This window comes from Thermobia domestica, chromosome 18 (assembly GCF_964235325.1).
Source record: "Thermobia domestica chromosome 18, izTheDome1.hap1.1, whole genome shotgun sequence".
NCBI lineage: Eukaryota > Metazoa > Arthropoda > Insecta > Zygentoma > Lepismatidae > Thermobia > Thermobia domestica.
In genome coordinates, this window is record NC_137471.1 from 444,270 (window position 1) to 471,708 (window position 27,439).

At 35.4% G+C, this 27,439-nt stretch overlaps 1 protein-coding gene across 2 annotated transcripts in view; it reads left to right on the forward strand.

The window, feature by feature from the left end:
- The first annotated feature begins 2,845 nt into the window (after positions 1 to 2,845).
- LOC145674910 (23 kDa integral membrane protein-like) overlaps positions 2,846 to 27,439 on the forward strand; it is a 42,259-nt gene continuing 17,665 nt past the window's right edge. For both annotated transcript variants that reach the window (XR_014129064.1, XM_081745170.1), the window contains exons 1-4: positions 2,846 to 3,003; positions 14,875 to 15,063; positions 15,594 to 15,764; positions 24,970 to 25,182. Coding sequence is in view for 1 of the 2 variants with exons in the window: in XM_081745170.1 (XP_081601296.1) it covers positions 2,941 to 3,003; positions 14,875 to 15,063; positions 15,594 to 15,764; positions 24,970 to 25,182 (636 nt within the window). In the remaining variant the exon portion in view is untranslated. The remainder of the gene's footprint in view (positions 3,004 to 14,874; positions 15,064 to 15,593; positions 15,765 to 24,969; positions 25,183 to 27,439) is intronic.

Below are 27,439 nucleotides of genomic sequence, written 5' to 3' on the forward strand. Positions count from 1 at the left end.
TACGACAATGGATGGAGAGCTATGGTTAACAGAAAATAGATTCAACGCAAATGCTGATGGTTGGGAACCGTTTGATTTCACCGGCTTTAAACAATTTGATTTTTATTTGTAGTCTTTTGCATTTCACTTAAACACTAAGCTAAAAAGTATTTCACTTTTAAAACACTAAGGGTCTCCTATAAATAAAGTGCTCAAAAACACTAAGGACGCCCAGGAGAAACTTCGGCGTCCTCCCCTGCACACTTATTTTGGAGCAAAGACTTTGTCGTTTCACAATAAACGTACATGCTCATGTTCCACGTTTTTTTGCTGCGGACTGTACAAAATGAAGATCTTCAGGCAGCAATTAAGGCGAACAGGGGCCAGACATGTGAGGAATTGGGACTATAATTCAGTGTGAGTGGAGAAACCATTCGGAAGTACCTCCATCAACTTGGGAAGCACCAGTAGTGTACGCAGGAATTTATTTCGAGGGTCAAAACTCAATACGAGGGTATTTTATATTAAAATTCCTAAAATTGGGCTAAATTTACAAAAAAGTTTAAATTTCGGGGGTCCGAACCCCCAGGACCCACCCCCTGCGTACGTCCTTCTAAAGCACTACAAGTTGGGTCGATGAGTCCCACATGATTTGACTCCGGACCAGAAGGCAACGCGAGTAGGCACCTGTCTTTGCTGTTTCGTCTGAGGAAGGAGCCATTTCTGGACAGCATGTTGACATGTCATGAAGCTCCACGGCGCCGGCATCATTGCTTAGCATCCCATGAATCGGTTCCGAAACAGCCGAAACCAGCACTGAACCAGAAACAGGTCCTCCTGTGTGTTTGGTAGACTACTCGCGGCATCGTGCATCGGGAACTAATACCAGCTGGTCAGAACATCAATGCAACTGTGTACTGTCAGCAGTTGAGCCGTGTTCAAGAAAAACTCAAAACTATGAAGCCAGTACTTCTGAATCGCGAAAAAGTTCTTGTGTCACAGGACAACACTAAGCCCCACGTGGCTAGGGTGACCCGGGACACCATTCTACGCCTTGGATGGGAAACACTATTGCATCTGCTATACTTACCGGACATTGCACCGTCCGATTATCACCTGTTCCATTCCTTGGACAATCACCCTAGAGGACGCCAGTTCAAATTCCTAATAGAGGTTCAAAATACCTTCCTTGCTTCACGGCCCACCAAGTTCTACAGCGATGGAATCCATAGCTTTCCAGAACGTTGAGAGAAGGTCGTCGATGCTGATGGAGACAACTTTTGATATTCGAGGTACGTCGTAGATGACATATCGATGTTCGAAGGTGGTGCCTGAAAAGTCGACAGAACTTTCTTGATTTCCTTTACACATATCACAAAATAGTGTCTATTTTAATAATTATTTTCCCCAGGAAAATACTGTTACAATAAAAAGAGAGACACGATTGACTGAAATATATAGGCTATATTATAATACCTAATAGGCCTATGCATACGGTAGTTTAATTGTGGAATGAACCGCCAGTTTTGTTGTACTCTAGTTGCTTCTAAACTGAATTTCCCCTAATAATAATAATAATAATAATAATAATAATAATAATAATAATAATAATAATAATAATAATAATAATAATAATGATAATAATAATAATAATAATAATAATAATAATAATAAACCTCAAAAACTAGTCAAGTTTCAATTATCAAATTTTAAATACTTATTACTATACATTTTTAAATGTATTCTTTTAAGATCGTTCAGGTTGAACAAAGTCTATTTTAGAAAAAGTTCAATGTTTGAAGACCCATTTAAAATAAAGACTGGGGTATCAAACTTTATAAGGAAGTAGTGTGCTATAAAGCTTATATCTAGAAAATATTTAGCAGGAATCTTATTTTTTCTTTAAAATTTTTAATTTCAAAACTGATAACTTTCACTTTTCAAACTTTAACTTTCAATATGTGTTTAAAAATGTTTGCAATGTAGTAGACTTAAGTATGTACTGGACATGAAATGGTGTATGTTTAATTCTTTTTGTTTGTTTGTTTGTTTGTTTGAAACCAACATTTTCAAAAATAGTTGACATACGATATTTACGTCAAACCTTTTTAAACTGTAAAATAGGCTTCAGCCCCTATACAAAATGGCCGCTCACAAAAACTGAATTTTGTTAAAACTGGAAAACTGAAATTATGTAACAACAAAATAAATGTTTTCAACTCTCTAAATATAGTACTACTTTGTGTACAAAAATTGAAAAAAAAAAAAATAAATTTTGTTAGCAAAGACTTTTGTTGATTTGATATGGATTTACGCGATATGAAAACTATTGATAAATCATACATCGAAATAATCGAAAATATGAAAAAAAATCGAATATTTAAAGATCAAAAATATACCTATTAGTAGTATTTTTATATTTGTCTTCCGATATTTAAAAATATTGATCAATATTTCGAAATATCGCTCAACCGTTGATTAATTCATTGGGTTATTTATTGGGATGCCAGCGCCAAAATTATCCCTATATGTCTCTAACTCGAGTAAAGTAACCAATCATTTCACCTAGCAACAGTAATGCTCGACATTTCTCTCTATTCGTTCATTTCGGGCACTTAAGTAGATTTCATAAAAAGTTTAATCTGAAAAAAGGTATCAAGATAATAATATTTTCTATAATATTGACTGTATCCTGTTGTATTGTGAAAATATCTTCCACGATAGGGATACACACCCAATGTCATAATAGTTGGCCTTGTGGGCGGGGGAGTTTTTCCTTTCTTATATTTGATTAGCTTATCAGAGACCTGGAATATGGCTTTCTCCTTAGATAAGAACCTTGACGTCTGAAATTTGGATCATAAATTGGATTTAGTAGTTTTAAAAAAACACCCATAAACATATGTTGTTGCAGTTGCTTCTTGCAGAAGTGCTTTTACCGGTGGAAACTCGTACGTAATAATGTTATCAGGAGGTTTGGCAGTGCTGCGAAATATACTATTTGTTTTTAATTTCATTTTTGTGGTAAGTACTGTATCTTATATCTCTACTCTAGCGTTATTTTGCGTATAGGCAGGGACACTCTTAGAAAAGGCAAACCGGACAAATGTCGGAAATGAAATGAAATACTTCAGTTCAACGTTGCAGGATTGTACACTTTAGACTAAGGGAGATGATGATTAGAATAAGACAAGTGAATGACGATGGAAGAATTGGTGGAATGAGACAGTGGGAGGCAATGGGACTACCCCGAGAAAACTCACGGACACGATGTTGTCCACCACAAACTTACTTGGTCGGGGATTGAACCAGGGACCCCACATACCAGAGGTAGTACCACTACCACTGAACCCAGTGTCGCTCTCCAACAAATGGCTGGAGAGTTAAAAAATGTTCTTAAGCTTTTTTTTATTTAATTGAGATTGTTTCAAGTTTGAAATTCCTGACAATAATAAAATAATCATAACTTTTCTACAAATTAAATAAAAAAAATATATATTAAAAAATACATATACTGCTAAACACACTTCCGTGACAAGAATAGTTTTGTCCGCGCCATATTTAACACTTTCGACACCTTGGATCATTAATATCAATAGATACCAGTTTGTACAAATTTTCAGACAATGTACTGAATAATTGAAGTGAAAGGCAAAAAGAATATTCTTTTCAAATGTAGAAAATTCTAAAGTATCTATGGTGTAAATGAAAAAATACATTTCAGAAATTTTCAAAACTTCGAGGAAAAAAATGCTGATTTTCAGTCTAGAAAATCCGGAAGTGCAAAATTCAGCAGGATTCTGTATCATACACAAGATTTTATGTAGCAGGCTACTCTATGCAAATGTTTGTTGCTTAGTTAGGACAAATATGTACAGTCGCCAATAGACAGAAATCATGTTTGTCCTCTGTCGGTAAGTGCACGATTCAGAAAATCATGGTTATATTTCTTGCAGGGGTGTAGCCACGGGGGAACATCGGGACTAGTCCCGTCCAATGATTTCCTGGACCCAATGACCAGCTCTTAGAACATCATAATGAGATTACCTCGCTTAAGTCATTCAAAAATAACGAAGTTTACATATAATTAATTATTTACAGTAAGTTATTTACCGATCGGAAAATGGTATTGTATCTCTTCCGTGTTTGGAATGATCAAATGCACAGCTTCCTACCACATCTGTTACAATCGATTGATCTAGTGCCCTTTGCAGATCATGTCCAATATGAAGCATGAAAATATTTTATATAGGTCTATTAAAAAAAAAATAATTGTCAATCTATGTCAATAGAAGAATTTGTATTGTGCACGGAAACGTGACCCCCTAAAGTTACTTTTAAGTTATCAGATGGAAAATTTGGTGAAAAGCAACTTTATTAATTCAGTTTTTCTGTTTGGATTTCATTCGTTTTTTTTTTTTTTTTTTTTTTTTTTTGCTACTTATGGAAAACAGGAAGTGAGATATAGCTGTTAATAAAATAATTATGGTGTTTTTTAGTCACGAATAATAAATAAATATTTTTGATAGGAAAGCTTAAAGAAATTAAGTGGAATATCAAAGAAGATCAGCCTTATGTAATGTCTCGCTTATTTCGGAAGGTAGAAAATTGAATGCAAACTCTCAATTAAACATATTCTTCTATTTTCTATTGATATAATCTAAAATTAATTTTGATCTAGTGTTTAGAAAATAAATTCTTCAATTTTAATTATTAATATGAAACAAAGTACCTAGCAAAGAGCTTATATTAAGCACACAAAAATAAAAAAATAGGGTTTTAATCATTCATACATAGCCTACATAATAATATTCTCTTTTCAGTTTTTTCTATTAATAAATGCAGATGCTTCGGACTCAGTATTTTTATTTCATCATTTTTAGGTGTTAATAGAAAAAAGCTGCAGTAAAGGCTTACGAGAAATTAATAATTTGTAAAACAGTACTACAAAATAGCCCTTTACTGCTGGTGTAGTGAATAGAGCGCGTGTGTTTGGAAGTGATCTCGGGTTTTATACCAGTGGAATTCTTCAAATTCGATAGCAATGTGTTGGTTCGTATTACACTTTAAACTGTAAGCTTCGCGTTTTTTATAGCCTCGGTGCTGAGAAAAAATGCTAAATTTTAACAAACAAACAAACAACTTGGTCTACTACAAAATGAAAATATGAAAGAAAATAGTGTTTTTTTTTATGTAGAAAGAAACATAAACAGTTTTAATAAACATATAATTATGTCATTATACAATAAAAGTTAATTGTACTGTTTCGTTGTGACAAAAAGAAAGACAGCATATATATAGGGTGTTCTAAAAATGGCGCCCACGGATTACAGAGCATTCTTCTACAAATCAAAATAAAGCAATATATTTATTTATTTATTTATTTATTTATTTATTTATTTATTTATTTATTTTGTGTACCTTTTAAGTACTCGTCTGGAGAAACAAATTTCATTACGTGCTAATGTCGGAAATATAATTTCATACATTAAATTACAAAATACACGACTCATCCATATGTTCATCCTTAGAAAAAGTGGAAAAATTATTACTCTACCAAAGCCGGAAGTAGTTCAAATTTAACACTACTTCCTGTTTCAATACTGATTTCCAGAGAGCGAGAACGGAAAGAGATATCAAGATGCAGCTTTCTACAGTCCATTCACTGTCCCAACAATAAGTTCGATCTCCTTCAATAATCCTCTATTCAAACCAGAAGTGGGGATGCGGTGGCTCAATGGTAAAGCATGGGGTTCTTGGTGCGATCCCAGCTCACGTCAAGTGAGCTTTGTGGTGGATAAACACCGTGTGAGTAGGTTTTCCACTTTCTTCATTCCACCATTTCATTCATTTCTCATCATCACAGTCTCCTTTAGAATAACTGGTATAACCGTGGGCCGTAAAACTTAACGATTTCATTTCATTTTTGAAACCGGAAGTGTTCAAATTAGTCGTTTATGGTGTCAATACTTATTACCACAAAGCAAAAGTGGTAATACATAGCGCTAAACAGTTTTCTGCGATAGATTCAGTGTTTCAATAGAGCGTATTATAAGAACCCACAATGCTCTAGCCAAACCGGAAGTGGCTTAAATTTACTACTACTTCCGTTTCCAATGCAGATATTTGTAGAGCAAAACTGGTAAGAGACATCGGAACGCAGTTTTTTGTAATTGATTCAGCCTCCCGAGAATAGGTTCTAACTTCTCCTTGAACCATCTATCGAATCCGGAAGTGGTTCAGATTAACGATTTCCGGTTTCAACTTTATTGCCATAGAACTGAAAAAAACGTAACACATAGAGAGTAATGGCTTTTTGATATGCATTCAACGTCCGAGGAACAGATTTTATCTTTAGTCTTGTCAATTTATTGCAACCAGTAGTTGTAGATGGAGTACTTCAAATTTGAGTATTGAATTCGCTTAGTTTGGAAATCTACCGTAGTCTCACTTTGGGAAACGAAACTGTGTTTTTAAAACATAAGAAATTATTTACGCCACATTATTGAATCATTAATGAATCATTAATCCAGTAATCTACCCCTCTCACTTTTAACGATAGAAAAGAAATCGAAAAGAGCCAGCCATAAAAATGCAAGATCTATTTGAAACTTGAAATATACTGTAACTTTGTACGTTTTCACCAAGGTTTTTATAAAATAGAGGATCTGCCCTTACAACAAAATCTTGAAGCCATACGTCACAGTTTCGCCACCCTTATTCTGCCCACTCCGTCCAATAGGATCGCAATGTTTTGAGCCAACAATCATGGCGGAAACGAAAGTAGCCAATCAGACGTGCCGATGCTCGGTTGTTTTTTGGCTTCATCGATTTAATAGGATGAAGATACATATGGGCAGATCCTCTATTTATAACGTCCTTGGTTTTCACTGATCTTCAACTATTATTGTTATTCGCTGAATTTTATGATTTCCTTAATGCTACTATAATTATGATGACGCAACGTGCTTAAAATCGTAGCTTTTAGGATAGTTCTTTCTAGGGAACCGGGCGGTACTAATTCACAGAGCGGTAAATCGCCTGAGATCGATTATGTGTTGAGCCAAATGATTGTTTCATCTTTAAGCCAATGTTCTAAGATCGTTGGAAAATAGATAGTTAAAAAATGGACAACGAAACAGACATCGTCGATGTTTGTCCGACAGTTAGAAAATGGTTGGCGTAAACGAAAAATCAACGGTGGGCCACAACTTCTGCGCTACTTGGGTAGAATAGTGGAGAACGTTCCTCACTAATAGAATGATCTGGCTTCTAGACAAGTGTATATACCTAGATGCACAGACATTCAAAAATGACTGTTTCGGTTTGTAGGAGTCATGAAAGGTGTAAATCCGTTCAAATGTGGAACTCAAGTTTTGTTTTCACGATTTTCATACTTTGTTCTTTCTATCCTCTCTCGAAAGTATTCTTCTTCCTCACCTCAACCATCGATTGGTGGGCAACATGAAATCTTAAAAGTTTTCTCTCTCTTAGGAGAGCTGTTTTATACTCTGATAAGGTCTCTTCTTCATAATTGCATCTAGATATTCTATCCTTTGTGTTCCTCTTTCTGGTTTTGACATGCCGAATAACATGGTCAAGCATACTGTTTCTTCTTTTTCCTATTATCTTCATGATCTGTCGTCCTTCATTAGCTTCCTTTAGTACGTCTTCATTCCATTTCCTTTCGGTCCATGCTATGCGCAGCATTCTGCGCCAGCACCACATTTTAAATGCTTCCAGCTGCAATATTTTAGCTTTTCTCAATGTCCACGTCTCTAAACCGTAAAGCGCCACGCTCCGTACCAGGGTCTTAATAAATCGTTTACGAACGTCCAACGACACATTTCTTGATGTTAGCGGTCCTCTTTTCCTATTGAATGCTTCTTTAGCCTTCACTATTCTGGAACTTACGTCTTTTTCACTTCTTCCGTCCGGGGATATTAGACTTCCTATACAGGGAAACGTCTTCGATTTTTTCTTCATGTAGCCATACATTTGCCCTTTCCTGTCCTGCTCTTGTGCACTTTATCACTTTGGTTTCTTATTTATCTTTATTTTATTTTTTCCAGTTGGTCGTTCAAGTTTAAAAGTGATTCCTGCAAGGCCTCTTCGTTCTCCGCTATCAGTACTATATCATCACCAAATCCAAAACCCAATAACCCAAAAAATTCCTAGATAATGAAGCTAAAAAAAATGAAAAAAGTTGTCTGATGTTTTGCGTCTCTAATTCAGAATCAAACATACTTCATATGAACATCAGCATCCTCATTACATTGATCTTATCATCATCAAACTATATGTTTATAGATTAACAGTTGAGTTATAATATAAATAATAAGTAACATTTCAGTAGAACTGATATATTTAAAACAAAAAAAAAAAAAAACACGGAACACTTTCAGTTTGAATAATACGGGACATTTTTCCATCAAAATTACATTCTATAAGCAATGAAAAGTATTTATTTCTTAGTTGTATTTTTTATGGGAACACATATTATTTTCGGTATTTTGAAAATACATGAAATAAAATCAATTTCGATTCACAGCAGATCAGTGTAATATCAAGTAAGTCATGCTTAGTTACTACCGTGTCCGCTAGGGGGTCTTGCAACATAATAGTCTTGCCAATTAGTATTGCACTTTTACGACGGTAGGTATTGATATTTTCGACAATTGCATATCTTAAATTTAAGAATGAGAATCTTACAAACAAATCCACACATTATGGATCAATTCTTCATCCGATATAATTTTGTCGGGACTCATACCTATAAAATATGGAATCGTGTAGAAACGGTACATTTCACACATGGATCTACGAAGCTCCCTATGATATCAATACTTTTGATACACCCTGCTAACGTGAAAAGATGATAGTCATTTTCTTTTGGTCTTATTCATGTATAGATAGAACGCTAACTTAAAACAGTTTAAACAATACAGAGAAGGAAAAGTGTGTAATATCCCGTTTCGAAACCTGTTTCATTATCAGTCAATACCGTTAAAAAACTAAGGGCGGTGGTCAAGTTCTTCTTGCATATACTAACAAAAGACGATTTCATAGTAAACGGAAAGCGGGAAATACACATATACAATATATTTTAAAATTAGTTTTGTTCTACGTAATTTCCGTTTGATTCTACCATATAGATAATTTGTGTGAGTCAATTTCTAGATAAAGTCTTTTTTTTCTTCCTTCCTTTACTTTCTTTAACTTTTGAAAGAAATTAAGATACAACTCAACTCTAAAATTATTACAAGGAAGAAGCGACTCAAAAGCAACAGCATGTGCACCACGTGAATGAGTTTGGTTTGGTGTTTAGGTAATCCAAATTTCTTAACAAGCACAAATTTACCAGACCTGCGTTTAAATATAATATTTTTACCTTGAATTAAATGAAGTATTCTCCAAGATGAATTAATATTTGAAAATAGATAATATTTACGCTTTTAGATTATTAGAACGTCATTCTGTTCCATTCAGCTTTGTATTTCATGGACAGATTTGTATTTTGGATACTGGACATTATACTACCCCGCTATCCATAACTAGCTTTGATTAGCCGCTTCGCTGAGTTAAAAAAAAAAAAAAAAAAACTTTAAATACAGAACTCCTTATCTCATAACCTCGCACCAAATGAACTTTGTGGTGTGCGTGGGTTTTCTCGAGATTCTCCCGTTTCTTCCCACTTTCTTCATTCCACCATTTCTTTCATTTCTCATCTTCACCGTCTCCTTTAGCCTAGCCGGCATAACCGTGGGACGTAAAACTAAAGATTTAATTTTCATTTTTCCTTATCTCATGTATTTGACACCAGTAAAAGGTGCTGTATTTGGATTCGACACTAACATCGGTCATTTTCGATCATTTTTACGTATCTCTCCCTCCCCTAAGGTGCGTAGCGTAGCGTAGTCCCTAACACTCTCGCCTTCGGTGTGAGCGGTCCCGGGTTCGATTCCCGGTGGGGGCACTTGTTCGAAAAAATGTAAAATGCTTTCCCGGCCAGTCATGCTGAATGAAGTTTCCTGCGTTTCCCTCATTCACACCAGGCAAAAGCCGGAGTGGTACCTACCATATACGTCCCAGGCCGCTTCCTTCCTTCCCCAATCCCTTCTTCCCCCAATCCCTGGATAGTGTGCTCGCCGAGCGACGTCATTCCTCAAACGTGACGGGTTAAATGGCCGTAGATGCCCAAAGTCCAGAAATCTAAATCTTAACCCTAATCCAAGTTGTGAGGGTGGGTTTGGATTTAAACGGCATCGGAAGTATCACTGTTCATCTCTGCTACCCTGAAAACTATCGATTTGACACTAATATCAGTTACTTTCAATCAGTTTTATATATTTCCACCCGTCTCTCTAACTTAAGTTGCACTGTTAAAGTGAAATTATAAAAAAACATCCCAGACCCGAACCTCATCTATGTTGAAAATTTGATCGAGATCGGGTTACGAAATCACAAACATAGTTACTTTTATTTAAATCCAATATATAGATTAATGCCGGTAGAGGAACCGAATTTTGATTGTAGTTCCAATGCTGTAGTTCTGAATTTTTCACAGGGTATACGTTATTCTATGAATATCTATGGTTAGGTTAAAAGACATAATGACAATAGGGAAAGCATTTTTAAAAACTGAACAATCTAAAAATACAGTGTTAATAATCCATTGCAACATAAAGGCTGTGATTCTGATTTATGCAGTGGCGAAGCGTACTATGAGGCTCTGAGGCCCGGCCTACCCTGTTTTCTACCATATATTTTCTTTATCTTTGTTTCTTATAAAATAAAGTCAATGCGTCAACATTTCATTTTTTTCAGTAACAAAATAGTAGGTTGGAAATACCTGGAGACCCTTTCGTCTGAGTCTCACCAGCTCGCAAGACAGGCTCAGTGTTAGTATTTGAGGTAAATTTCCTTAATTTAGAGAAATTTCATAGGTAAATTTAGCAAAAAGGGAAACAGCAACTTTTTTTTTCGATAAAAAAAAGAAAATCCAGGGAAATTCTTGCACTGATTGATTGGCCAATATAAAACTTTAAATTTTTCTTCGTTGTTCAGAAATAAACCAATACGATACCAATAGTATCTTTATAAAGTAGCATAATTTGCACTCATTTTTGGCTGAGTGTATTTGTGTGTATTTTATTGTAAAACTACTGAAGGAAAAAGTAAAAAAGGGAAAAAGAACAGAAGCATAAAGCAAATGAACAAAAACCAAATGTAGCTGACACTTCCTTTAATATAGCTAAATTAATTTGATCACATAACTTCTGTCATAGGAATCACACACACAAGAAACTAGCAAGAGGGCCCATCAAGGGGGGGCAAGGTGGGCGCTCTTGCCCCCCCTAAGAGGAAATCAAACTTGGGAATATCGAAAGCCCAATAGAATTTTTACATTAGTTATAGCAAAATTTGAAACTATATTTGAAACGTCGCTTATATTTGCCCCCCCTTGGAAACCACAACATGGGCGCCCTTGCAAACTAGGGAAAATTTGATCCCAAAAGGTACACTCATGTCCAAAATTATTGTCGCATATCTATAAATATGTTGTTCTAGGTATATAATTTGATAACGAATTCGCCCGGTATTTCTTATAATGTTAGTATGTGTATAATCGGTAAAGCCGTGTATGTGGCAAATTTCATGTCAAAAGCAGCAAATAACAACAATAAAACGAAAATAAAATGTTCTCCATTTAGCAACATTTTATTTTACTCATTATAATTTTCGTATTTATAATTCTTTTCCTATGAAATTTACCACAAATAAACATTTTCCTATTATACACATAGTATTAGTATTAAAAGCGCCCTGCAAAATCATTATTAAATTATATTCGTACAAAAAGACAGTTATAGATATGCGACAATAATTTTGGACATGAGTACAATTTTGTGTGAGTCGAGGGATTTTTTTTTTTTTTTTTTTTTTTTTTAAAGAAACCTACGAACACTGGACAGGCTTACAGGCTATGCTGCTCAGGGAGCGAAGCTGTTATCGCTGAGGATTGCACGCATTGTTGGGAAGGTGCCAAGGCTCGTCTCTGGGAGTTTAGTTTTACCGAAGAAGGCATCTTTCAATGCTATATGTCATAAAATGATTTCCTTAACACAGAATAAGAAGTTTCTGTGTAGAATTACGAATTTATATTAGTGATAACTCCTTTAATTTAGTTAGGTATATACTCCCAGGAGTTATTCAGAGCTGTATTTTTCCTTACATGGGGCCTGGTCCAGAATAGCTTGTAGAATATACAGTAAATAAACATGTATAAATTTACCAAACGCTACCGTGCAGGCTAAAATAATAATATTTCTCTGTAAGTTTAGTTGAATTTTCCATTTCATAGAATCAGTGGGCTATTTACTATTTTGTTTCTGGGGCCTTTGCTTTTTTTCGGAAGGGGCTTTGCTAACTTTATTCCTGAACTTGTGAAAATTCTGTAATATGTATAAAACAATAAAAAGTTGCGATAAAATTTCGGTTAGTGCTTAAGATCAGAAGCCACCCCTTAAATATGCCACTCCTTAGAATACAATATTAAATATCTTGCGCTGATTCAAATAAAGTTTCTTCTGAGCATTAATATTTCTAGTGAGGTCATTATCACGTGATGCATTAGTTAAATGCAGTATTGTACTTACTTTAAGGTGAGAGATGCAAGTAAGAAACGCTTATCAAAGAAATTTGACAGCTAACAGTAAGAACGAACGTATTTTTTCTCTCCCTCCATTTTCAAATATGCAGAAAATGAAAGCAGCAAGGTAGGAGGAAATTCCCCTCATCCCCCCTGCAAATCCCAGACGGAAGAAAATATTAAGTTCACTTCAAAATATTTGTAGTGGAGCTAAATGGGAATATTCTATTAATACATATTGCGTGTTTTCCTCATGTAAATATTTGTTCAATAATAATAATAATAATAATAATAATAATAATAATAATAATAATAATAATAATAATAATAATAATAATAATAATAATAATAATAATAATGATAATAATAATAATAATAATAATAATAATAGCCTATCTTCCGTCTACTTTTGCTTATATAAATATTCATTCTTTCTTGATAAATTAAATAACAACAAAACAACTACTATGTATACATACACATAAATTTAACTCTAAACAATGTTAGAAATACAGTTAAGAAAGTTCTTTAAAATATATAGATTTGGTAGTTTCTTTTGTTTAACACAATAAGGAAAACAGAATTCTGACTATAATTTTAAACACTTTATATACATTATATCTTATTTGTGTTATTAGTGTATCGGGTCTACCGTATTTGTGGGATTACGCTTCGCCACTGGATTTATGTTCTTTAAAATAAATCTTAGGCTATTTTTTGAAAGATTGTTTTTTTTTTTAATAAATCTCTTCATTAATAATATAAATGATGTAGGTACACAGAGAGAAAAAAAAAACGAACTGCGAACAGGGTCGGATTTCAAGTCGTCTGAAAAGATTGTTTCCAATAGATTATACTCTTACGTAGGACTCTAAGCCTAAGGAGGCCACCGCGCAAGAGCCGCGCGCCACTACTCTGGGATTTTATTTTTATTTTTTTCTTATTTTATTTATTTATTTATTTATTTTTTTTTTTTTTTACTATTCCAATGTCTTAAACATTTGGAAAGAGGGATTTTTGCCAAGTTGAAACTGTGCAAAAGTCAGTTGAGATCAATAATTAGGCAAGAACTGTTTGGTGATATTTTCCATTGAATCTGAAATCAGTAGGAGTTCAAACTTACAAGAAATTCTTGCAAAGACTTTGAAAAGAAAACAGAAAAAGGAAATTTCTCATTTAAAAGAACTAATAGTAAATGATCAAAGCGTCCCAAAGCACACTACACATTCACTTTCTCGCTATCTCTGACATATTCACGAACAACGTATGGGAATTCGGAATCCCAAATCACACATTGTGACAATTCATCTTGCCTGATGTGTGGAATGTTGTCTCATCACTGAAAATCACTCTCTCCAAGCAGTGGCGTATTTAGGGGGCTTCCGGGCTAAAGCCTCCCGAAATGTTATTTACTATATTAAAGTAAATGAAATATCTTGCAGAACTTCCACATTTCCAGGAATAAAGTTAGCAAAGCTCTCCTGAAATAAAATCGTAAATACGCCACAGTCTCCAAGTAATCGGAGCACCCTCAATCCGGTCCACAATCTCCATTGCAAACCTGGTTCGTTTTGGTAGGTCATTGGGCTGTAGCGCCTGAACGATTTGTACCTTATATGCACATAAACGCTGTCTTTTATGGAACACCTTATTGACTGTTAAAGGTGAGATGTTCAGCTCGCATGACGCTCTGCAAACTGACTTTGTTGGGCTTCTAGCAAAGGTCTCATCCACAGTTTCCTCAGAGGTTCGTGCTTTGCCCAAGCCAGGCTGTCGGTTGACATTTTCCTTGGCTAAAAACTTCTCAAACCATGTTTTAATGAGGCCTCGTTGGAACTTTCGTCTGAAGTTCCTTTGCAAGGATTTAATTTCACACCACACACTGCGCTGTCTCTTCTGCTGTTGTCATCTTTGTTCATGAACACCTGTAACAAACCACAAAAATTCATATAAATTTTGTTACTGAACACCTGCAATAAATAGCAACAATTAAGCATCATCACCAAAAACATGTTTAGTTGTTCTTCAAGATGATGCAAACCATTATTCTCTGGTACTACTAGTCTCCATGCAATTAATATTTGTAATTAGCAAGGTTTCATGTGGACACCATCTTATATATATGTTTGAAATAATAAGTTCAATCATTGTTTTCTCAATATGAATGTCTCATAGATTTGTTTTTTATTTTTTTATTTTTTCAAAAAGAAAGTTTTACGACTTCTTTTCTCTTTCTTTTTCAGCTTTCTGGACTTGCTTTAGTAGTGATTGGAGGATTAATTTGTGCAGACGTTGGTGGATACGGCTATCTAATCCAAGAGAAAGTGACAGCACCCCCTATCATCCTCATTGTTGTTGGATGCATTGTATTTATTGTTGCTATTCTCGGTTGTTATGGAGCGATTGCTGAGAATAGGGTAGCTCTCATTGCTGTAAGTAAGAAGTTCTGAATAGTTTTGTTAGCCTATCAATTTATCTTATGTAAGTTACAAGTTAATTTTCATTTCAAATTGCTTTCAAAACACTATGTTAAACGTAATACAGGTTTCGTATTATACAGTTAGTTTCATAAACGCTATGTTAAACTAATACATGTTTCGTATTATACAGTTAGTTTCATAAACGCTATGTTAAACTAATACATGTTTCGTATTATACAGTTAGTTTCATAAACGCTATGTTAAACTAATACATGTTTCGTATTATACAGTTAGTTTCATAAACGCTATGTTAAACGTAATACATGTTTCGTATTATACATTAGTTTCATAAACGCTACGGTATACGTAATACATTTTTCGTATCATATAGTTAATCTACACAAAATTCTACATACAAGAAATTGCAAATTTTGCATTGCATTTACGCATACTGTTGCGGAATGAACCTGTCAGATTCAAGTTGAATATTCTATTATAGTTATAACACTACTTTTGCTTTAGAACTATTATTATTTTTTCAGTTTGCATCCGTGCTTATAATCATTCTGATTTTGGAAATCGTGGCTGGATCTGTAGCACTGTCTACCGAGGATGATTTCTATTACGAACTCAAACGACGTCTTTATCAAAGTTTCCAACAATACAACTTAAACATAAGAGACAGAGAGGCGTGGGACAGTCTGCAGAGAAATGTAAGTACTTTCATGATTTGAAAGAAACACTGTACATTCCATTTTTGAAAACAAGAAAATCAATATGTACTTTCTAAGGAATTGGATTCTTTCTTCTACGAGTATGAGAAATATATAGGTACAGCATCCAGCAAAAGTATTTCCCTCTGAATGCTCTAATTCCATTACTTGGAGTCCAGACAAATTGCAGTTTGTAAAACGCCTAGACATATGCAACCCAACTTAGACGACACTCTGTTCGGCACTGACAGCAGTTGGTAGCACTGAGCCAGGTGTTTATGCAGTTAAAATTATATAGTAAGTGACTAACTGAAAAATTCTCCATTCTAATATGACTCTCTATGGTCCGCAGCGTTTATATTATTCTCAATATTGCTGTGTATGTAATGTATTATTTCATTATATACTGTATATTCAAAAAATAAAAACACTGACCACGCATGAATCAGAAAATGCCTGGAAGTAGACGAAAATATAAAATCTAGAACAACTGCTGGAAATAAGTTTGTAAATCATTGTCTCCATTGACCGAATTTTTCCAATTCTCCTCATTCCAACATCTATTTCTTTTTGGGGAAAGGAAGATCTTGCTTGTTAAAATCAGCATGCCTTGAAATTCAAACATTTCAAATAATTTGAGCCTGGCGAGGATTTGAACCCGGGTCCCTCGAATAGTTCAATGCGCTAACTTTTACCTACCGCGCTAATTCATGTTCTAGCCAAACTATTAGCTACTTAAAATAGTTTCATGTAAGACTATACACAAGACACTAATGTTTCATATAAGCAGACGTTCCTTATGTGAGTGTCACAATGACTTATTCGAAATTTCCTTGTTTAACTCAAAAATAAGTTATATAGACGTTCCTCAATGAGGAAAATATCACGAAACGTTCTTCATGTTAAGGCTACGTCATTATTTTCAGCAATGGTTCCGATTTGTATTACAATACTTCTTTACCTTAACTTCCAATTTCCAAAGAAGAAAAGACGGTAGAAATTATTTTCATATTCTTTGAATTCTATCAACACGTGTAGGAATAGTGTTCTATGTTTATCTAACATAACTACTAGTTTATTTTCTTATCTTCGTATGAGGAATTTGTAGCAAAGTATGAAAGCATAAAACTTCTATTAGAGCGACCCCGGTCCAAATCCCATCGTGGTAATTATTATTTTCTCTTTATTGAAAGGTATTGCTTGCGTAATAGGTATTGCAATTCTGTATTCCTTTATTATTGTTGTTACAAAGTCGAGACTTGGCTACGTATTTTATATTTTATAAAGTTTCTGATTGGATTTCAAGCCCTTTTTTGAAGAATTAACTCACTTCATTGAAAGTTGTCTGGGAGAGGGAAATATCCTTATTGTTATAGTTTTTATTTGTTTACTTGCACGCTACACCAAGCCTGCATACTACATTTCACCTTTCTATATGTACGGGAAGTACCTTAAAGGTTTTCATGATCATAAGAGAGTAAGTGAATAAGTGATGAGATCAATGAACTTCGCGTATTAACAACATTTAAAATATCAGGTTGTAGAAAAAAACATGTAAAGTATGACAAACGATGATTTGTGGATATACTAGTTATTCGGATACATGCAATAGTTATGTAACGAATAGCTAAGATGTTGAGAGTCTTGGGTATTAATATTACTCTTAGATTTTACAGATTTGACAACACATAGAAGATGGAAGACAAAAAATTGAATTTTCACCATATTTTGTTGTTTTACTTCAGACAAAGGGAAGAAGGCACAATGAGTGTTTGTGATTTTTACTGTCTCCAAAGCTTCTGTGTTGTTGTCCCTATTCTTAAAGAGCCCCTAGAAAAACTGTAAAAGTGAGTGAAAGGAGTAAAATTAAGTAAAACGCGTAAAAATAAGAAATATAAGTCCATGCCGTAAGCGTCAGTGGACCACCGATGGGCAACTAGCGACATCTTACCAAAAATTGGCGGTCCAGCAGCGACTATCCGCAGTGTCCCCACTTCCGTTTTAAAAATTATACCACCAGCGTCCCACCTGTGGCAAAGACGCGACAAAACGCCAATGAACAACAAAATTACTCCCTCACAATGTTAAATCGCTTATATGCCTAATTTGTTTACATTAAGGTGAGTCTAGAAACACTAAAAAAAAAAGGAAGAAAGTACCACGAGATCGAAGCGAACCACTAACCTTTTGATTACTAGACCCGTGCGATTCCGACTTGGCCATGGAGGCGATTAAGAATACATCGCTTGTAGATCGATAAATCATTGAGGTCTTTTTAATTTGACTAATCTGAGTGCTCCTGTAACCGTGTATATTCAACGATAACCGTTTCGAACCAAATAAAATCCTCGCCATGTAATTTTATAACAAAATAACGCGCGTCTACTTCATTTCGTGGTTCTCCCATATTCACTTTCAAATGATCGGCGATAGTTCCATATAAATTCATACAATTATACGCACTCATCTCAAAATTTTTCACTTCATGATGACAGGGGTTAGTTAATGTTACTCTTGACCCCTAGAGCTCATTTAGGAACAATTCGTTAGGAAAAATAATATATAATAATAACCATATGCACATGACTGGCGATAGTTCCTGTTGGTTCCTTCGCGATTCTCCGCCACGAATTTAACGAGCGCGGACAACATGAAGTCCTCGCTGCTACGCGGTGGTAACTTCAATAGATATCTCTTTCGACTCGAGGAAACCTTGCCGCCAGTGACACTAGTGGCAATCCCTCGACGCGTCGCTATAGCGACGATCGACATTTACTGAAAAGTGGGCCACCAGGTGTTGGCGACCTTTACGGCATGGGGAAGGTACTGAGGAAGGTTCGTTAAATTAGTTAACTTTTAAATAAATCCAGTGCTCTGAAGCACCAGATTCCAGTCAAGATAAGTACCTGTCCAGTGCCGTGCCGTTAAAAATCAGGGCCTGAGGCGGGAGCATACAACGGCGCCTCCATACATATGGGTGAGGTCGCCAGAAAAACCGCGAAGCGCCACCATGATTGGTAGAAGAAAATTTTCAAAAATTTCCTGCCCTGCTTTCCCTTGATTTTGAGAACTTTTATTTATTTTCCTTCTTTTTTTCCTCCCTAATTTTGCGATCCCTTACTTAGGCACCCGGGCAGTCGCCCCGCTCGCTCTCCTCAAGGAACGCCACTGTGCCTGTCAGAGGCTCGAACCCTTCGAAAAGCCAGTTTCTCCTTCATGGCTTTGTCTATTTGCATGTTTTTTTGTTTTTCAATTTAAAGTTGAATTCTCTGGACTATTCTTTCTACATAACACTACTATTTTATCATGATTGAAATCAGAAAGTTTCATCACTGTCACATTGGAAACGTGAAAGTGTGTAATTTACTGAATTCACTTCACATCCAGTTTTTCCTCCTCCCAGAACAGTAATGTATTGAATAGTGCATTAAGAGTTAGTTTCACAACGTTGGGGTCACGGGTTCGATTCACGCTGAGGTAATTAAGGAAAATTTTATCATTTGCAATATTGATACTTCTTATGTATACTAACATGAAAAATATTCAATTTCTCGGGTCCAGAGCTGAGACGACTTTCTTCACAGGTGAAATGCCAATAGCACAAAATTACGTCATCCGTGTCAATTTTGATTCGTACTGTCTGGGAATGTAAAGTGTTTAACCAAGAATTGATGAATAAGTAAGTCTCATCCTTACTGCTATAGTATGAACAAAAAATGTGTTGTTGTTTCCTAGAAATTTTTCTACTTGTGCACAAATTGCAAATAGTGATCGAACTTACAACTTTAGTCACGAGAATGATCCTATTTAAGATGTATCCTCACCTTTCTACCTAGAAAAAATGCGAAACAAAATTAATTACTGTTATCAGCTAACAAATATTTATACTCCTTGCTGTCATAAAATGATAATTTTATCTGTAAATCCATACACGTAATATTATTGTGTTCATGTATAATCCTAAGAAACATCTAACATATATCATTCATGTTCTTATAAATAGCATCTAGTATGCGACTTATCTTTCCTCCTTTTGTCGTAATAATAATAATAATAATAATAATAATAATAATAATAATAATAATAATAATAATAATAATAAAGGAAAAACAATTATAATATCAATTACGTAAATAATATCTTCCAACAAACAAAAATAATAATTGCCACGATGGGATTCGAATCTGAGTCGCTGCAATAGGAGTTTTCTGTTTTCACTTTGCCACAAATTCCTCATACGAAGATAAGAAAATAAACTAGTAGTTATGTTAGGTAAACATAGAACACTATTTCTACACGTGTTGATAGAATTCAAAGAATATGAAAATAATTTCTACCGTCTTTTCTTCTTTGGAAATTGGAAGTTAAGGTAAAGAAGAATTGTAATACAAATCGGAACCATTGCTGAAAATAATGACGTAGCCTTAACATGAAGAACGTTTCGTGATATTTTCCTCATTGAATAACATCTATATAACTTGTTTTTGTTAAACAAGGAAATCTAGAGTAAGTCATTGTGACACTCACATAAGGAACGTCTCCTTATACGAGCATTAGTATCTTCTGCATAGTCTTATATGAAACTATTTAACTAGCTAATAGTTTGGGCTGAAGGTGAAGTGGCGCGGTATGTAAAAGGTTAGCGCATTGCACTTCTATTCCGTTGACCCAGGTTCAAATCCCCTACAGCATCAAACTTTTAAAAATGTTTCAATTTCAATTTCAACGCATACTCAGTGTGAGGAGCAAGACCTCCTCTCCAGAAAGAAAAATATATTGAAATGAGGAGAGTTGGAGAAGTTCTGTCAATGGAGACAATGATTTACAAACTTATTTCCCGCAGTTGCTCCAGATTTGATATTTTTATCTATTGTTAAGCATTTTCTTATTCATGCGTGGTCAGTATCTTTATTTATCTAAACATGCAATATATAACGAAATAATACAGTACGTCCACAGCAATATTGAGAATAATATATGGTGTTCATTGGACAACACACTCCGAACCATAGAGATTCATCTTAGAATGGAGAACTGTTTCGTGCGTCATCTACTCACAATTATCCTTATATAAATATCTGACTCACAAGGGAACATCTTATATTGATAGTAGTATTGCCCAATCAAACAATACCCAATCAATAGAGGAGTGAAGAAAAGTGAGAAATCCAAAGTTTTACGGGCCGACACCCAGAAACACAGGAGATACAGAGGAAAGAAGAATCTGAAATCATGTGAAGATAGCAATGCAGAAGATACACTGACACAGAAAGAACTTCAAAATGATTAAAGTAATCAAAATAACATTTACATAGCAAACAGCAAACATTGTGCTCACAGGCATGCTCAATAACATCATATGTAATGCAGTACTGCCAACTGAGCACAAAATGAAGTTTTATTAAATGGCACGGAACACAAATTATAACATCTAGCAAATTTAATTATGAGTAGAACCAAACCTGTGAACCATACCTGTGTATCTAATGCAGTATTGCCAACGATTGAGGATAGGTCTATATGAATACCTATATGAATCTTGGATGTAGAAGAAGACATACAGTACACGATTCGAACAAGTTAAAACTAAAATATGAGACTACAAACAAGAGTATAATCACTGAAGTACAAAAAAAGGAACGAAGCACCGTGTCGAAGCAGTTTTGCTTAAGTGAAAAATCAGCTTATGTGCTGTGTTTTGGTACTATTCTGACATTTTCCTTTGGCGAAAATATTTCGACACTGAGCTTCGTCCGTACATCAAGATTTCACAGGTATGGTTCTACTCATAATTAGATTTGCCATATGTTATAATTTGTGTTCCGTGGCATTTATTAAAACTTCATTTTGTGCTCAGTTGGCAACACTGCATTGGATATGCTCTTATTAAGCATGGCTGTGAGTACAATGTTTGCTTCCTACACTGTTGTGTAAATGTCATTTTGATTAATTTAATCATTTTGAAGTTCTTTCTGTGTCAGTGTATCTTTTTCATTGCTATCTTCACATGATTCCAAATCCTTCTGTTCTCTGTATCTCCTATGTTTCTGGGTGTCGGCCCGTAAAACTTTGGATTTCTCCCTTTTCTTCACTCCTCTATCGACTGGACATTGTTTGATTGGGCAATGCCCCCTGTCAGTGCTACTAACTGTTGTATGTGCCGAGGAAAGTTACGTATATGTTGGGTTGCATCTGTTCACGCATTCTAACAACTGAAAATTATCTGAACTCCAAGTAATGGAATTAGAGCACTTAGGGGGGAGATACTTTTGCTGGTGGCTGTAAATATGCATAGGGTTAGTCATACTTGTAACACAGAAAACCTATTACAGCATGAAGAACTAAAGTGGCGGAGCACTGCGAGTCATTTGTTAAACAAGATGGCGAGCAATTTTTCTTAAGTGCAAATATGGTGCAGGGTGTTAATAAAAAGTTTCTTGCAAATGAAGGCATGGAACCAAATGATATTTAAATATTTCAAGCACATATGAAACTGTTAGTTTTAGTAAAACATTTGAATGGCGAGAACGGATTGAAGATGGCCGTACATCAGAGAAAAACAATCACATTTAAAGTGCCTGAGAGCCAAATGGAGTTGTTCTCATGAACATTCTACGGGTAGCATTTCTGAAAAGCGACAGACAACACATCGCCAGCTAGGAGAACAAAATTTTCTTTCTGTTGGTACTGTGAACAGAACAATTCACTAAACATTTGTGCATGGCAGATTCCGAAACAGCCCTGCGTACTGCTTACCATTCAATCTGTCCATTACAAGAACTCAGGTGGAAATTACTGTAATAACCAATTTCAGCTAGAAGTGCATTGTCTTGAGTGTTGTTATGTTGTGGCAGTGATGTTTTGGGGGGTAGTTCAGGGAAGAAAATTTCCTCTCAGGCACATCTCTGATCGGACTCACCCTGGGTTACCAATATTTTTGCAATACTACTTTGATCATCTGTTTATTAAAATTTCTCCTTCTGAAACCTCCTTCTGAATGGGAAAAACCTTCTGAAATCATCTCTGATGTTGAGTATCCAATAGTTGCAACTTTCAGCAAAAGTTAATTGGGGACTTTGTATTAGCAAAGAAAGGGCTCAATCTTAGAAAACTAATATTAAGTATGTTTTATACGCACATTTAATCTAATATAAATGAAATAAAGAGTTTGTTTGTGTGTTTGTTTGTCTGTGTGCGGCCTGGGGACCGGACGAGTGGACCGAGAGTTACCAAAATTTGGTCAGTTGTACCTTAGTCCAGGCACCAAATCAAGACGAAGCGTTTTTTTTTTTTTTTTTTTTTAAATTTTGACCGAGGAGTTCTCAGGAAGGGCGTTTACCGGGACCAGATATGTTGACTGAGAGTTACCGAACTTTGGTCACGGATACCTTGGTCCAGGTCCAGACCAAGGCGAAGCGATTTTGTCAAATTTCGAACCAGGGGGTCTCACGGGGGCGTTTGCCGAGACATTTAACAGTTGCAAAAAGTGACCGATATTAGTGTCAAATCCATAGTTTTCGCGGTCGCTGAAATGAATGGTGATACTCCCACAGGTGTTGACTTCCAAATACAGTGAAACCTGTCAACTTGGCCACCTCTCTAAGTTGGCCACCTGCTTATCTTGGCCTAGTCCGTCTTGAACCTGCATTTTCTCATAAGACATTCGTTACTTACTACTCTATATGTTGGCCACCTGTCTATCTTGGAAGTTGGCCACACTAAAGCAATGTTTACCCTGTGATGATAATGATAGATTTACCTGCGTATCTTGGCCACGAAAAACACAGTTTTGTTATTTTTCTTAACTCCTTCGAATTCCCATATGAGAGGCAGATGTTCTGTATTTGTGACTGGACACACAGAAGCATAGATTCGCACGATTTGTTCTTGGAGGTCAATGGCCAGAACACTACCCTCATAAAAGGGTGGTGAAGGAAGATGTGATAAGAAAAACACGTACAGGAATTCAGGAAATGGTTGTACGTATTTGTTTACCCTGTCTGTTTTGGTAAAACTATTAGCTATATCGACTCCTTTCATCAGTGGGAAGCTTTACTAATTCCGGAAAATTCTCAAGGTTAAAGGTCAATTGTCATTTATTGGCACCTGACTGCATGCCAAAAGGTAGCGGAGGTTTTGAGATATGAATTCCCGCAAGATTTTCTCAAAACATCTTTTGCTCCGAAGGAAACACTTCTAGCTCATTAACAAGAGGTAGTTAACTATAATATTAGAATATGCATATCTGGCAAAAAGAATAAAGCAAATATGTCTAGAATAAACCACCATTCAGTAACAACTGAAAAGAAGTCATATAAATTGCATATGAATTTCTCAATTTATAACTTAGCTATTCTTGTTTTCAATCTGAATAACTCAGTGTGCTATAATATCAATTTCAGTAAACTGCGTACATACACTTCTATTTCATGGTTGTTTGTTTTATTGTGGTTTCAATCCGAATAATCTAATGTACCAGATAGTTTTCAGGAAGAGAAAGGTATGCATATATAATAAACATACTATCAAGAGCGCCGATCCTGGGGGGACCCAGGGGGCCCCCAAAGCTCATGTGGCCCCTATTTTATTTATGAGTATACAATATTTGGTATAATTTGAGTGCAATTTGTCTTAATATCTTCATATATATACTGTACCTTCTGCATCTGAATGCCCCCCCCCCGAAATTTACAGAGAAATCGGCGCTCTCGCATACTATAGTAATATTTTCTAGTCTTTATATTTTTATGATTACTCTATATTTATTTATAAGTAGCTGTTGTGTCACTGCTTATTAAAATTTTACAATTAAGTAACACTAGAAATCCTATTCTAAAAATACACAAATCACACTTATTTTCTGTATGTTGGCTACCTGTCTAAGTTGGCGACCGATGGTGGCCAACATAGACAGGTTTCACTGTACAGCCCCCATGCGAAGAATGGGTATATTCAGCTAGTTTTTGTAATAAAAATGTAAAAGTAGTAGAAAATGACCGATATTAGTGTCAAATCCACAGTTTTCGCGGTCGCTGAAATGAATGGTGGTACTCCCACAGGCGTTCACTTCCAAATATATGCCCTCATGCAAAAAATGGGTATATTCAGCTAGTATATAATCAGATATTTTCTTTTAGTAGTAGACTGTGCAAAGTACCATAGAAAGAAAACCAGTAATAATAAAACGTTACTTCTATCAATTTAGATGGAATGCTGTGGAGTGATGACCGCTAACGAATGGATTCGGCCGCCCTCTATTAACATTCCAGCGTCTTGTTGCAGACCAGGAGAACCTAGTTGCACAATCTACAATCCAAGAGCCTTCTACCACATAGGGTGCTTCCCAGCATTGAAAAGGTTCTTTGAAAAGAACAGAGTCGTTATAGGAGCAGTTGCCATTAGCTTCATTATCATTGAGGTAAGTGTAATACTTTTGGTGTAAATATTCACAGTATAGTGACCAAGACAGTCTGATAGATCTGAAATTTCGATACACTATAGCTTAATTGAAAATAGGAAAGAGAAAAAAGGAACCTGGAACTCGCTTGTCTTCTAACATTGCAGGACATATCGTTATTATTAACTTAAAGTAATCACTCATTAACCGCAAATTGGAAGATATTCATATGCTATTGTTTTCACAGAATCCCTCCGTTTGTGCTTAAGAAATAGCCCCCCATGTGTCTGGGCCAGCGACACTAGATGGGCTGGTCAGTTTCAGCTTTTGGGGAAATGTAGTTACCGACATAAGGGAGCCGAAAGTTTGATGGTAAATTTCACACAAGCCCCCAAGTGTCCGGCATAGCCAAGATCATACATGAGCCAGATAGCATACCCTATGACCTGGGTGGACTAGTGAACTTCAATTTTGGGATGAACATAGTTACGAAGATATGGAGACCGAAAATTTAGAGTACTAACTTCACACCAGACTACCAAGCTTCTGCACCTTGAAATTGCTTTCTGCACAAATACCAATTTTGGCTTCATAAAACTGCACAAACGTTGCATAAGCATTTAAGAGTATTTTGGTGAAATTCGGAAGAGGTGGAAGGCTGCCTAAATGGACTTTTAGTTTGTTGAAGAGGGAAATAATTACAACAATTCTATGAAGGAGAAAGTCACTATAATTACAGAATACCATAGGCACCATGGACTCCATTTTAGATCAACTGGCCTATGAGAAGTTTTGAACATTTTACCCGCAAAGAATAAAATCAACGGATAATAATAACAGAAAATATTGCAAGGATCTGTACACCCACACGTACTATAAGCCACATATTTTTGCAATAAACACGTGTTCTCAAGATTTCTAAACAAATAGCAGTAAACGATTGAAGTAAACTACATTTTCAGGAAGAAACCAAGAGAACACGGGAGAAAGCCAACAATCCCTCCACAGGTTCCCCCTCCAAAGCCACGGCTAGAAGAATGAGCCATAGAGGCAAGGAATCACCAGTGCCAGTGCTGATCGTTCACCTACAATAACTTCTATAGGCTACGGAGTATATAAATTTTTAATACTTTCTCCCGAGTCCGCCATGGGCTGCGGAGGCTTATTCTTCAATACCTACTCCCGAGACTATTATGAGCTACGGAGTGTACAACTTAAATACCTGCTCCCGAGAGTGCTATGATTTACGGAGTATTACCTATCCCGTCTGACGCCGCTGTGGCATAAGACAAATTTTCTTTCTATCTGAGGTAAAATCTTATGTTGATAGATATTATCCATAGCCCATACTGAAAGCATCTATTTGGAATATTTAAAAAAATTGAGAAAGATTTATAGAAACTTTGTACAAAAATTATATGACATTTTTGTAATAAAAGGGTGAATGGTTTAAAAGATTCCCTTGCACCTCATTTGGCTCTGCCTACAGAATATTACAGTATTAAGTCTTCAAGGAAACTGACGATATTTTTAGGAAAATCGGATTTATTTTTTAAAAAACTACAAAGAAGCATATTTCTAAAGCTAGGTGTTTATTGATCCCCTTCTCCTTGATTGATATCAACTCCAAGCAATAGCCTATATTAGGAATCCTGTAGGAAAGCTACGACATGTATTATGCAAATATTATAATTTGTAGCATAGTTACAGTTGAATCTTTTTCCATGAAGGAGTGAATTTGCCACCCTGGCTTCGACTACTTTTAACCCTAACAATAAGAATATGCGTTAAGTCAAAACCTCTCTCTATGGCCGAAGAAACCCAGAGGTCCAATGCCGCGTTCGCAAAAGCTCTCCACTGACTTCTATCTAGGATCCAGTTTCTATTTTGTATTCCTCTTTCTTCTAGATCCATCTTAATATTGTCCTCTCATCTACGCCTCTGTCTTCCTAGTGGTCGTTTTCCTATTGGATTTTTAGTTAAAATCTTGAATCCGTTCCTAATTTCTTCCATTCTGGCTATATAACCTGTTAATTCAAAAACAAAAGCACATTTTGTTCCACTAAAGTTCCAGAACTTGTACGCAATTTTTCTTTAAAGATTTTTAGGAGGAGGTGGTGAAGTGCTCCTTGTTCTCCACAAATTTTAATGTCAAACAGGGAAAATATTTTCAACGCTCAAGAGCAAATTTATAATATAATGCTTAAATATCAATTAATTTTACGTAAGTTTCATTTGATGATTTCTAGAAAAATATTTGTTACGTGTTTATTTTCAA